The sequence below is a fragment of the Canis lupus genome, chromosome 32 (assembly GCF_003254725.2).
Source record: "Canis lupus dingo isolate Sandy chromosome 32, ASM325472v2, whole genome shotgun sequence".
Lineage (NCBI taxonomy): Eukaryota > Metazoa > Chordata > Mammalia > Carnivora > Canidae > Canis > Canis lupus.
Window position 1 is genome coordinate 4,891,670 of NC_064274.1, and position 13,172 is coordinate 4,904,841.

Genomic DNA, 13,172 nt, shown 5'->3' on the forward strand with positions numbered 1-13,172 from the left:
ATAAGATGATGTGTACTATAATTCAACTTTGACATTTCCTTCTATTTCTCTTTTATTCATTTGCAACCAAGTAACTTAAATATTTTAAGACTGAAAGACAATTGTGTAAATCATGATGTTTTGATATTGTATAACCTAAAGAAAATTCAGAAATAAATGAAAAAATACAGCTATCGATAGAGATTTAAATAAAGATCATTCGGATTTTCTACTTTAACAATTCTCAAAATGGCTTCAGTGTTTTCAGTGATTAACTACAAAATAAGTAAAGGTCATAAATGCAAATGTAAGCAAGAAATTCTAAAGCACATTTTAATATATTGGGAGATCTATGTAAATTTTCATCTGGCAAGTGTTTCTTTATCAAAAGACATTTCAAATGCTGTATTTTAGATGCAAAAAATGATTCAGACCAATCTGGACTTTCAAGAAACAAGAATAAGGACAACACCACCTTAACACAAAGAAATCAGTAGACGATAAGCTTACTTCCCACTCGGGATAAAGGAAACTTCTTCTAGAAAGTGTAGTTCAAACACAGCCACAAAAAAAATAAGCGGTTTTCTGATAAATAGGTAGTGGGAAAGGTAATCTCAGAGAGGAAACTGGACCAGCAAAAGGCAATACAAGAGCAATAGAAAATGTTTCTGGAAAAGGGAAGGAGCTGTTGGTTTTGCAGTCAGGTGAGGAAGGGAGCTCCAAGGCATTGGAACTTTGAGGTAAGTCGGCTTACTTGAGCCACTGACATTTCCTGAGTCTGAAATGGAACATCTTAAGATGGGTATAAAATATTATTAGAGAACCTGTGAGAAACAATAATTCTACTTGTAGAGAAGTTTCTTCATGGAGAAAATTCCATTTCATTTGGACATGATAGATACGTATTTTGGGCTACTTACAAGGGCATTATTTGAAGAGGGGAGAGACCAGAGGCATACACATCAATACTGATGCAGCGCAATGTAAAAATTTCATGAACTTAGTAAAAGTTTCCTTTCTTTTAAAGGTAATTACTGTTGATTTTTAAAAATAAATTTCAAGTTGGTAGAATTAAGAAAATTTCATTTCCTTCTACTTTATTTTTCCTTCTTGCTTATATTCAGAAATTCCTCCCATTAAGTTAGTATCTTGGAACCATTTGACTAATGTAAAATGAAAAATTAATTTTAAAAATTTCTAGAACTGAATCATTATTCCTAAATAAAAGGATACAATTTTATTGTGTAGAGAACTGAAATGTTCTCTCAAATTGTATTATTACTAAAAAGCCACTAAAATTGGATTTTTAAATGTTTTGAAAGATTCCCAATTATTGTCATATGGTTCAGTTTCATGTGCATTTAAGAAAAATGTCTTTAGGCATTAAAGAATTTCCTCTATAAATCACTGAAGAATGTTTCTTACAAAATGGACTTTAAATTTTATATATGAATAATAAGGAAAAATAGTACAATTATATCTTTTTTTTTTTTAGTGCTGTACTGACTTTCAGTGGGGAAGTTAGCTTGTAAATAAGTAAAATTGCAACAAGATAGCTTCATAGTACAGAAGTGCCTTATATAATACTTATGGTGTAAGAAAATATGAATATAGTAATAATTTTAAAGTATGTTGGGAAAGTTAATATTTGTAAGAATTTGCAGAATATATAGCATGCATATATTGAGAACTATAATTTTTGTGTATTAGGATACTTATTTTTAAAATAACATTTTAAATTAATGCTTAAAGAAAAAGTATTTTAGAAAGATCAATAAGAAAAAATTACTTATATTTCATTATCTCTCCAAAATACTTTATAAAATATACCTCTTCTATATACATGAAACTATATAAATTACTTTTTTGCTATTTTTTAAATTTTTTTAAAGATTTTATTTGTTTATTCATGAGAGACTCACACAGAGAGAGAGAGAGAGAGAGAGGTAGAGACACAGGCAGGGAGAAGCAGGCTCCATGCAGGGAGCCCAACGTGGGACTCGATCCCGGGTCTCCAGTATCAGGCCCTGGGCTGAAGGCAGTGCTAAACTACTGAGCCACCCGGGATGCCCTTTTTTAGTATTTTCTTATAAAATTACATTAATACATCATTTTAAAACTCCTTTACTCAGCATATCGTATCCCTTTATCATCTTTTTTTTTCAAGATTTTATTTATTTATTTGAGGGAGAGACAGTGTGAGTGCAGGAAGGGAGTGCAGGAGAAGGGGCAGAGGGAGAGGAAGAAGCAAACTCTCCACTGAGCAGGGAACCTGCCATGTACATGGCCCTGGATCCCAGAACCCTGAGATCACACCCTGAGCTGCAGGCAGATGCTTAACTGACAGCCACTCAAGCACCCCTCCCTTTATCATCTTTTAATATTCTTTTGTTCTTGTTGAAAGATTTTACTTATTTGAGAGAGAGAGTGAGAGAGAGAGAGAAAGAGATCACCAGCACAGAGGAAGAGGGAGAAGCAGACTTCCCACTGAGCAGGCAGCCTCACTTGGGGCTCCATCCCAGGACCCTTAGATCATGATCTGAGCTGAAGGCAGAGCTCAACCAACTGAGCTACGTAGGCGCCCCTATCATCTTTTAATATTCTAAATGATTTTTCAAGAATGTGATCTTAATGATTTATGCAAATGTCATCGTATTGATGTGCCGTATTTTATTTAGCCAATCGTCTTCTGTTAGCATTTGCATTGCTCAGATTGTCTTTAATGTAACCATGGTTGTGAATTGCCTGAAACCTAAACATTTGTGCCCATGTCTTAGGAGACAGGGATATAGGCAGTAAGCATCTTCAGGCTTTTGACTGATAGTATGAAATAGCGATCCAATTTACACAACTACTTTCTCTAAACTCTCCCATTCTGGATACTATCTTTGTTTTATTTTTGTGTTTGTTTCTTTTTTTGTATTTTGTAGTTTTCTGCTTGAAAAGAATTCCTTTGATATTGAATATACTTTACCTTTATCAGCTATTTATGTTCATGGGTATGTGTGTGAATTGCACAATATTTTTTTTTTGCAGACTTATAAGGATGCCTAGGTTACAAATATTTTTCTCTTGTCCTTTTGATATCTTCTTCCTGGCATTTTGAAATTCAGATATTTATAATTTGATGAGTCTAACCTCAGGATCTCACTTTACTATCTTGGCTATTAGGTGCATTGTGTGTGGGGGGGGGGGCAGTGGCTATATGTGTGTTTGTGTGTGCTTGTGGTGGGTGTTGTAGTAAATGGGCACATATTAGGGAAGAGTATTTAGATAAATGTTGAAATATTAATCCACTACATATTATCCAGTTTCATTAAGGATAAAGTCAAAGAGCTTATGCAAATACTTCATATATTTATGAATTTGAGGAGTCATTTGAGTTTCAAAGTTGAGCCTTAAAAGGACTGTGGGGGCTAATGAATTCCCTCTAAAAAGAATGTGTCACTTTTACGATCAGAAACCAGGATGAATACTACTCAAAATCAATGTACTTGGGTGGTTTTGAAAATACGGAAGAGAGAATTCCTGGGAAGATGAAAGCTACATTAATGCTAGAAGATAAAAACCAATGCTATGATCGAGTCTCTCAAAACATTCAAGACAAATTAGGCTGTGATTGTCACAGCAGCATTTTTATCTGATGAGACCTTAAAGCTGACTACACAGCTGCCAATAAATGTTTCCCATTACAAGTGATACTGTATGTTTTACATGATGAAATACTGTTGTTAGTGGATGTAGGGACTTTAACCAGGCCAAAAATATTTCATCAAGTGGATTCTCTGCATGGGGTAAAATTTCACCGAGTATAAAAAATTTTATGAGCAATATTTTATAAAATATGTATTTAGACATTTGGCCAAACTATAGAGAAAAGCAAGAATTAAGAACATAAATTTCAGGCCTATAGTTTCCTCTGGGAGAGGGGGAATGAGACGTAATCAGGGAAGGTAAATAGAGGGCAGCATTGGTACGGAGAATGTTTACAAAGCTGTGCTGGTTACACAGGTATTTGGTTTTGTTTTTTTAAATTATTCCTTACATATATCTTATACACAGGCTTTGTTTGAATAAGGTATTAAAATATTTTACTACTTAATTTTAAAGATCAGGAGGCTATTTTAAATGAATACAGTAATAGTACTTACTGGATGTGTCCTCTATGCCAGGCAAACCCCTCACATTCTGGTTCCTCTTTCCCGATCCTCTTCCCACACTGTAATGACCTCCTATCCACTTGTGTCTTGGTTCTGCCTCTGGCCTCCCTTAGTCTACTTTGGTGGATGTCCCCCTTATTTGGCACTCCAAATAAGGTAAGTTCTCACCAAGAAGCATACAAATGAATTTGAGCTTCTACAACTGACTTACCTTGTATTTCCTTACCTTACCTGTGCCCTTCTACCACAGTCTCAGATTCATGCCACCATGTTCTCCAAATGGAGAATCAATGAGTCTAAAAAATTAATAAATGCAAGATGTTAACATAAGAAATAGAGCCTATTCTTTCTTAGTTTCATATTACCAATGGCCTTTAGAGACGATGCCCCATGCCTTTGCTATCTTTCTTTTTCTTTTTTTTGTATATTTTTTATTGGAGTTCAATTTGCCAACATATAGCATAATACCCAGTGCTCATCCCGTCAAGTGCCCCCCTCAGTGCCCATCACCCAGTCACTCCCACCCCCCACCCACCTCCCCTTCCACTACCCCTTGTTCATTTCCCAGAGTTAGGAGTCTCTCATGGTTTGTCACCCTCTCTAATTTTTTCCTCTCAGTTCCCCTCCATTCCCCTATAATCCCTTTCACTACTTCTTATATTCCCCATATGAGTGAAACCATATGATGATTGTCCTTCTCCGATTGACTTACTTCACTCAGCACAATACCCTCCAGTTCCATCCACGTCGAAGAAAATGGTGGGTATTCGTCCTTTCTGATGGCTGAGTAATATTCCATTGTATATATAGAACACATCTTTATCTATTCGTCTTTTGATGGACACCAAGGTTCCTTCCACAGTTTGGCTATTGTGGACATTGCTGCTTAAAACTCTGAGATGATGTTTGATTTTTACCCTAACCTCTTCCCTCAGCTCCACATCTCTGCATTCAGCTGCATGCTCTACTTGAGTATCAAGCATATATAAAAACTGAATGAATAATTTTCCCACTTACCCAAACTACCTCCTCCTGTGAGGTCTTGCTGAATTGCGGGGCTGCTGCCAAGTGGTATAAGACACATAGGAGGCATCCTTAAAGTCCTCCTGAGATGGTGTTTGATCCATCATCATCCTGAGATGATGTTTGATTTTTACCCTAACCTCTTCCCTCAGCTCCACATCTCTGCATTCAGCTGCATGCTCTACTTGAGTATCAAGCATATATAAAAACTGAATGAATAATTTTCCCACTTCCCAAACTACCTCCTCCTGTGAGGTCTTGCTGAATTGCGGGGCTGCTGCCAAGTGGTATAAGACACATAGGAGGCATCCTTAAAGTCCTCCTCTCCCTCCTGTCTCCATTTCCAGTGATTGCACCCTTATCATCTGTTTCTTTATTGATCTATCATTTTGCCTACTCAAATTTATTTTCGACACAGATTGAACATTCTTGGATATGGATTTTGATATCATCCTCCTGTTCAAAAATTATAATATCTCTTCCGTGTCTATATCAGTGGTCTCTGAAGCACAAATCTCAGGGGTGGGCAAGATGAGCCAGTGCAGTTCATAAAGAAAACATTAACACATCAATTTTTAAAATAAATTTTTATTGAGATATATTTGATGTATAACACCATGTAAGTATACGGTGCACAATGTGTTGATTTGATACAGGTATATTTCTATATGATTATGACTGTACCTTTAGCTAATACCTCTGTCACATCGTAATTATCTTTTTTGTGCTAAGAACATCTTGTGTTTGTTTTGAATGTAAAAAATTAGGAAGTAAGTAATCTTTATTAGCATTGAAATATGAATTGGCACTGTTTTTTTTAACTCAGTCTCTATTCTATGGCCATGACAAGATGTCTTGAGGAAAGAATGGGAATTAAAAGACTCCAGGAGTTGGCAGTGGTCCCTTCACTTATTCTCTTTCTTTCAGTGTATATTGACATAGTGCAGTTTATGTGTGCAGGATAAATGGATTAACCAGTTATATTACCTTGTTTTAACGAAACTAACTTTCAGAAAATAGACAAGAAACTAAGAAATATTTAGTTAAAATGAAAGGGAGGGACAGAAGAAGAAGGGAGGGAAGGAAGGAAGGGGAAGAGTGGGTTGTGAAAAAAGGAAGCTGCTTATTAGGAATAATATTATTGATGAAAACACAAGTGATAATTCACAAGTGGCAGAGCTTCTCCTACTACATGTGGTACAGGCTCATATCATTAACATGGAGGATAAAAACAGCAATAAGCTAATTAGAATGACAGGAAGTTGGGCAAGAAATTATATTTTGGGAAGAAGATGATTGATAATATGGACTTATAGCTGCTATCTAATAGTAAATCTTTCCAGAAGTGTATACTGAACCTTCAGATATTAGTGATGGAAATATGAAACTCCAGTGATTTGCAGGTCAAACACCTAGAAACATAAAAGCAAACCCCTTTTGAAGCAAATTCTTACTTCAGGGTTTTTGTGATTTTTGTAAACTCTTTATTAAAAATAAAAACTACATTTTCTAAACACTGTATTTCCCACATTATTGAAAATATTTTCTGAATGAATAAAAGCTTCCTTTGGGGAAACTAGATTAAACAAAGACATTTTGTGAATGAATTCATGAATAACTACAATATTTAATACCTTTCAATTTGCCAGAAAAATTGCTGATTAGCTTTACTGAAGATAGAAATTTTCTAACTGAATTTTAACCAAAACTATTGTGTAATTTGTGGATCGGATTGAAAATGAGCATCATTATTTAGTGAGCATAGCTCAGGTTGCATTTTTTTGTACTTGTAAATTATCTCTTTTAAATTCTGATACACATCAAGAGCAAGTAGGCAGCTAATCCAAATAGACAACCAGAGTTTTAAAGCACTGCTTTAGTGTTAGGTGTAAATGAGGAATGGGCATGAGGCATGTTTATTTTTCAAATATTGTATATTTCATCTCCAGCACATTCTTTTACAAATATGTTTTATATATGCTTAAACAATATGTGATAGTGAAATAAAAAATGTATATATTTACCTCTTTAAAATAAATAGAAACAGGCACGAGCTTAAAACACTTTTGTTTTTCATTGTATTTTTACTGATTGTGGACAGTCTGACATAAATTTAGGTTATCTACAGAATATAGGATAATCAGGAAGGCAGGATGAAATTATAATTACAAGTTTTAACAAAATAAAAAGGGCTGTTCGCAATCCTGGCCATCTAATTGAAAGAGTGTTATTATTTTCACTGTTTAGTTTCCCAGTCTCCTAGAGGAAAGTACTTGCGAGGTGGGCACAGGCATCAAAGGGTGAAGAGACAGCTGACATTTTGAAAGCAAAGGAGACATTAGAAACTATTTCAAAGATAGTTACTCAATTATCCAGTGCTTTGTATAATACAAGAATAGGTACTAATGATGATATCAAGACTTTATCTGCCTATTGAATGGTTTTGATTTGCATTAAAATCATTCAAAGTTTATCACTTGAAATATTACACTCCAGTACTGAAAAAAATGTCATAGTCTATTTTTTCTCAGTAAATTAGACAGCAGTGTAGTGTTCTTTCCTTGGTGGACCTTGCATCAGAATGTGTAATGAAATTATTCACTGCCATCAAGCCATGGCCAGTTGCTCACGGGTTGGTAATGTCTGTATGTATATGTGGGCATGCATATCATGTTCACTAAGGAGAATTCAGTTTTAGATATGAGTGTGGTAGGCAGGCAACAAGCAGATTTTGTTTCAGATGCCCATTTGTTGGAGTTACTACATTTCAGGTATAAGATTTGCTTCAAATTGTGGCTGACCTGGTTATAGAGCTGGATGTTGGAGTCTCTCCTAGCTGATTGAAAAGACCAACAATAGCGATACCATTATTGGATTTATGATTTTGGAAACTTAATGTATCTGTTTACTTTTTTGTGCTTAAGAAAAATGAAACACACTTAATGATTCCTTAGGCACTCAGGATAAAGAGACACACACAAAAAAAGAAAGATAAAGTTCGATGGGAGGTATTTAGGTGGTGTTTATTGGAAAGTGTTCATGACTCATGAAACTTTTGTAAACTCTGCAATGTTCCAAAGTCCTGATAGTTTTAATAGGCTTTGTCAGCTCTAACCTAAGTAATAGGATAATGATTCTTGGTCTCCTTTTCTTAGCCTGTAGGTCACTCTGTGTTTTAGGTCTGATTAATCTGTAGTAAAATTTTCTGATATAAATGATTATCAGAGGATAAAATGTCAGAAGAAAATTAAGCACACATATCTGGTCCACAGATACACCATCTATATTGCACTAATTTGTTGCTTATGCAATTGTATATTCATTATTCTAAGTTACTGTTTTTAAAGAATAAAAGATATTTCTGTTTATTTTAGCAAGACATATTCCAAGACTTCTGTTTCCTAGTTCTTTTAGTCAGACCCCAAAGATGGAATATTTTTGTAAAAGGCATTAAGGGTGAATTTTAGGTGATACCACCTAATTATCAATATTGACTTACTACTTTTATTTAAAAATAATGCCCCAGGAGTTTGTATTCTGTACAGAATATGTGAAAGACAGGGGTTTCAGTGAAAGTATTCATTAAAAGTGCTTTACTGGAATATGTTTTACTTGTTATTGATGACATATCAGTTGTGCATTTATTATTTCCAGTAACCTAACTTTTTGCTAAGCTCTCTCTCTAGCTTGATAGAAAGATTTTACTATGAAGTAAAGGTGACACTGGAAAATCCTCAGATAACCTGTCTTCCATTGGTGCCTTATATAATATCATTGAAATACTGATTTTAAGAACAAATATTCTAGAGCCATGGCAAGAAATACATGCTATGTATCTTAAATGTGAATCTATAAAAGCTGAAGAGGATACTGGGTAGACAATTGATATGATAAGTGGGTCCTGCAGCTGCGTTGGCTTCATAAATGCTTTACATGTGTTCTTCAAAAGCAAATAAAAGAGCAATCCCCTCATCTTCTAAGGGGATGGGGTATTTTTTTTTCCTTTTAATTGTAGTCCCTAATATGATCCTCATTTTGTTTTCTTAAAATGTTTGAAGCCGTGAGGAAACACTTCAGCTTGGAGACACAGCTGTTAGGTTGATCAGGAACAAAAGAAACCCAACAATATTCTCAAAGTGAAATTGAAATTGTAATTATGTGAATTTTAGCAACTGGAATTATAAATGTGGGGTCCCTCAAGGAAAGCTTGGAAAGTTGCCAACTAACTGCATTTTATGGCAACATTCACATATATCACAAAGAAATTTACATTTTGTTCCCCTCTTCCCTTTATTGGCATGTAAACCATCTTTGCACTGTCTACAACTAACCTCTTCTAGTTGAAGGTAGAAGTCAGGTGGTTGAGAGTTGCGTTAATGATTTCCTCTTAGCTGCTCATTATGAACAGCTGCACTAAATTGCACAGCATCCCTTTGAATAGGCATAGACCGGTGCTCAGCTCAGATGAAAAGAAAAGTGTAACTTTATCTTCTTGGCTTTTTCAATGTTTTCACTGAACATACATTTTTAAGAAAATTAATGCAGAACAGTTATTGTTGCAGTTTGATACTGTTCAAAATGGACTATTGTTGTTACGGGACTTTTGAGATATATTTCAAGTTACTTCCTGTATACTTTGGAAATTCTTAGCAACTTCTGACAAAACCTAGAGAAAATTGTGCTTTTCAAAGTTTCTAAAAAATTCTGTTTAGTCTTTTTTATGCCATCCCTTGAAATTATTATTAATCCTACTTTTTTGGGGTTGTTGATGATAGTCACTTGTGCTTGTCAAAGCCACGAAAATTATGTGTTCTTTTCCACATACATAGTCTTTCTTATTAGGATGGTGCTAGACCTTTGTGACTTCTCATTCGTTTTCCTTGTTTTATTCAATTCTTGTATCTGTCTAGCTATATATTTGTTCAATTTTTAAAAATATTTATTCATGAGAGAGAGAAAGAGAGAGAGAGAGAGAGAGAGAGAGAGAGAGGCAGAGACACAGGCAGAAAAAAAAAGCAGACTCCATGCAGGGAGCCTGATGTGGGACTTGATCCCAGGTCTCCAGGATCAGGCCCTGGGCCACCTGGGCTGCCCTATTAGTTCAATTTTTAAGCATTCCTTTTTAAAATTTTTTGAAATTATTAATTTAATTTTTGAAAATGTTACCTCTCCAAATGTACTTTTTTATTGCCTTAAATTTTAACTAATTATTTGTAATGTACCTTCAACTATAATATGTAGCTTCAGATTTTTTTAAGAAAAATTTTCCAAATAAAAAGAAAAATATTAGTTATCATTTGTATTTGGGGTCAGCATCTACTATTTAAACTAATGCTGAAAACCTATCTATCATCTCTAGTTATCTTGTTTATGCCTTGTGTATTCTAAATGCTTAAGAATGCCTTGGAAGGAAAGTGAATATTTGAAGTGTGAGCACTGGGGCTCCTGGGTGGTTCAGTCAGTTAAGCGACTGCCTTTGGCTCAGGTCATGATCCCAGGGGCCTGGGTTCGAGCCCTGCATCAGGCTCCCTGCTCCATGGGAGCCTGCTTCTTTCTTCCTCTGTCTGCCGCTCCTCCTGCTTGTGTGCTTGCTTTCTCTCTCTCTCTCTGTCAAATAAATAAATAAAATCTTTAAAATACATGAAGTGTGAGCATTATTTTGATACTATGAATTTTGAAGTGACAAATGATTTCAAATCTTTATCAGTATTTTAAAAATATTTTCTGAATATAATATACAATATTTTAAAAACAATTTTTAAAAATATACTACTTTGTATGTCTCAGAATCATGAGATATCTGGAGTTAGAATTGTTTGCTGTGGCTAAATCTATTGTTTCAACTAGGGGTGGTGGAAAGGGAGGAGGGCGGGGGGTGGGGGTGACTGGGTGGCGGGCACTGAGGGGGGCACTTGACGGGATGAGCACTGGGTGTTATTCTGTATGTTGGCAAATTGAACACCAATAAAAAATAAATTTATTATTTTTAAAATAATAATAAAAAATAAAATGTGACAGAAAAAAAATAAATCTGTTGTTCCCTCCTAAGACTTCTATTTATTGGATTCCTTTTGTAGCATTTGACAGTTTGAGTCATTTATGCTTTTTGCCTCCTTTACACTTGTCCTCCCACCTGTAGCCCTGGTACTGGTTTTTCATAGCAGCATCTCATGTCACTGCTGGCCTCTTAATTATGCCTCAGTGTGTTATTCACATTTGTGTATGTTCCTTTCTCATTAAGCTTACCCTACCCTGAGTAATATTTCTCCCTCCAGGTTTTCACCTTACACTCAAGGCTCAGATCTCACTTCATCTCTGCTTTCTTCCCTGAACTCCAAAATTACATCATCAAGTGCTACTGGAAATCTCCACTGAGTTGTTCTTCAGGTACTTTAAACTCAACTTGTCCAAAACAGAATTTATCATTTTTCATTTTTCCCTGTTCCAACTTGATCCCAGTTCCATATTTGCATGCTGCCATTTGAAAAAGCTAGGAACATGGACAGAATCCTATAGACACACTCTTCCTTCTCACTTTATACCTGAGACATTAAAGCTTATCAGATTTAGCTTTCCAGTACCTACAGCAGGTAGTTTCATTCAGCATCCATTCTAGCACACTTTGGTCTTGACTTCTTAGAGTCTAAAGCTGGAAAATAACAAAACTATACATTTCCAGACTCTCTTGCAAGTAGGTTTCTACGTGTGACACAGACCCACCAAATAGAGAAGAGAACAAAAAACAGCAGTAATCACATTTAGCAAGCATGCTGTCAAACCTTGATGGTACCATCTGATATTTCTGGACAGCTGAAGTAGAGTCCCTTACATCAGAAGTGCCCAGGGATGAAGAATGACTGAAAATTTCTCCTGACTGAATTGCCTGTAATTTCCAAAGTCCAGTATTCAAGGCTCTCCATGATCATCCCATCTGACTTCACACTTTTTTTTCCATCCTTATCCTACTGTGTGCTACATACAAACAGAACTGCTTTTGTTATTCATACCTGAACCATAATTTTTTGTGTGTGATTGCACCTTTACTCTGCATTTTCTTCCTTATAGGGTCCTCACCCCTGCAAATGTAATCTTAGGGTTCCTGGATATTCACTTTCTATTACTCCTCTTATCATTTTCTACATTGGAATCCATTTGTTTATATGGTGATGTTTTCTGTTCTATTTTATATCTTAAGATACAGTTTATATTTCTCTGTATCCCCACAGCTTTTAGCAGGAGTCTTTTTCAACCTTGACTATTTAAATGCTTTGAAGAAATGAATACTTTTGTGCAAGGATCACTGAGATATGAACATATTGTGGTAGCATTTTATATTTTGGTAAAATACATATAACTTAAAATTTGCTATTTTAACTATTTTTAAGGGTACAGTTTAATGGCATTAAATACTTTCATATGGTTGTGCAGCTTTCACCACCACCCATCTTGGACTTTTTAATCTTCTGGAACTAAAACTTTCTACCCATTAAACAAAACTTTCCCTTTCACAACAACTAGCCCCAGCCCCTGCAAAATACCATTCTACTTTTTATCTCTATGAAATTCACTACTGTAGGTACCTCATATACCTCATATAGGTACCTCATATTGTCCTTTTGTGACTGACTTAGCTCACTTAGCATAATGTTCTCCATATTCATTCAGGTTGTTACATGGGTCAGAACTTCATACTTTTTAAGGCGGAATAATGTTCCATTGAATGTATATGTCACATTTGGTTTATCCATTTATCTGTCAAGGGACACTGGGCTTTCTTCCACCTTTTGGCTATTGTGAATTTGCGACTCTGAGCATAAGTATACACATACCTGTTGAAGTTCCTGCCCTCAGTTATTTTGGGTATATACCCCAAAAGTAGAATTGCTGGATCATAATGATAATTCTGTGTTTAACTTTTTGAAGAACTGTTATACTATTTTCCACAGTATAGACTGAACTATTTTAAGTTCCCACAAGCAGTTCACTAATTTTATCATATCCTTGCCAACA

General features: G+C 35.2%; 1 protein-coding gene across 15 annotated transcripts in view; it reads left to right on the top strand.

The window, feature by feature from the left end:
* The window catches only part of CFAP299 (cilia and flagella associated protein 299), a 622,454-nt gene that overhangs the window by 308,074 nt on the left and 301,208 nt on the right, over positions 1 to 13,172 (top strand). Inside the window, exon 6 of one of the 15 annotated variants that reach the window (XM_049105113.1) lies at positions 11,438 to 11,670. The exons of the other annotated variants lie outside the window; for them this stretch is intronic. Within the exon in view, the coding sequence (XP_048961070.1) occupies positions 11,438 to 11,647 (210 nt within the window). The 3' untranslated portion in view covers positions 11,648 to 11,670. Of the gene's footprint in view, positions 1 to 11,437; positions 11,671 to 13,172 lie in introns of those variants that run through there. 15 annotated transcript variants of the gene reach the window in all.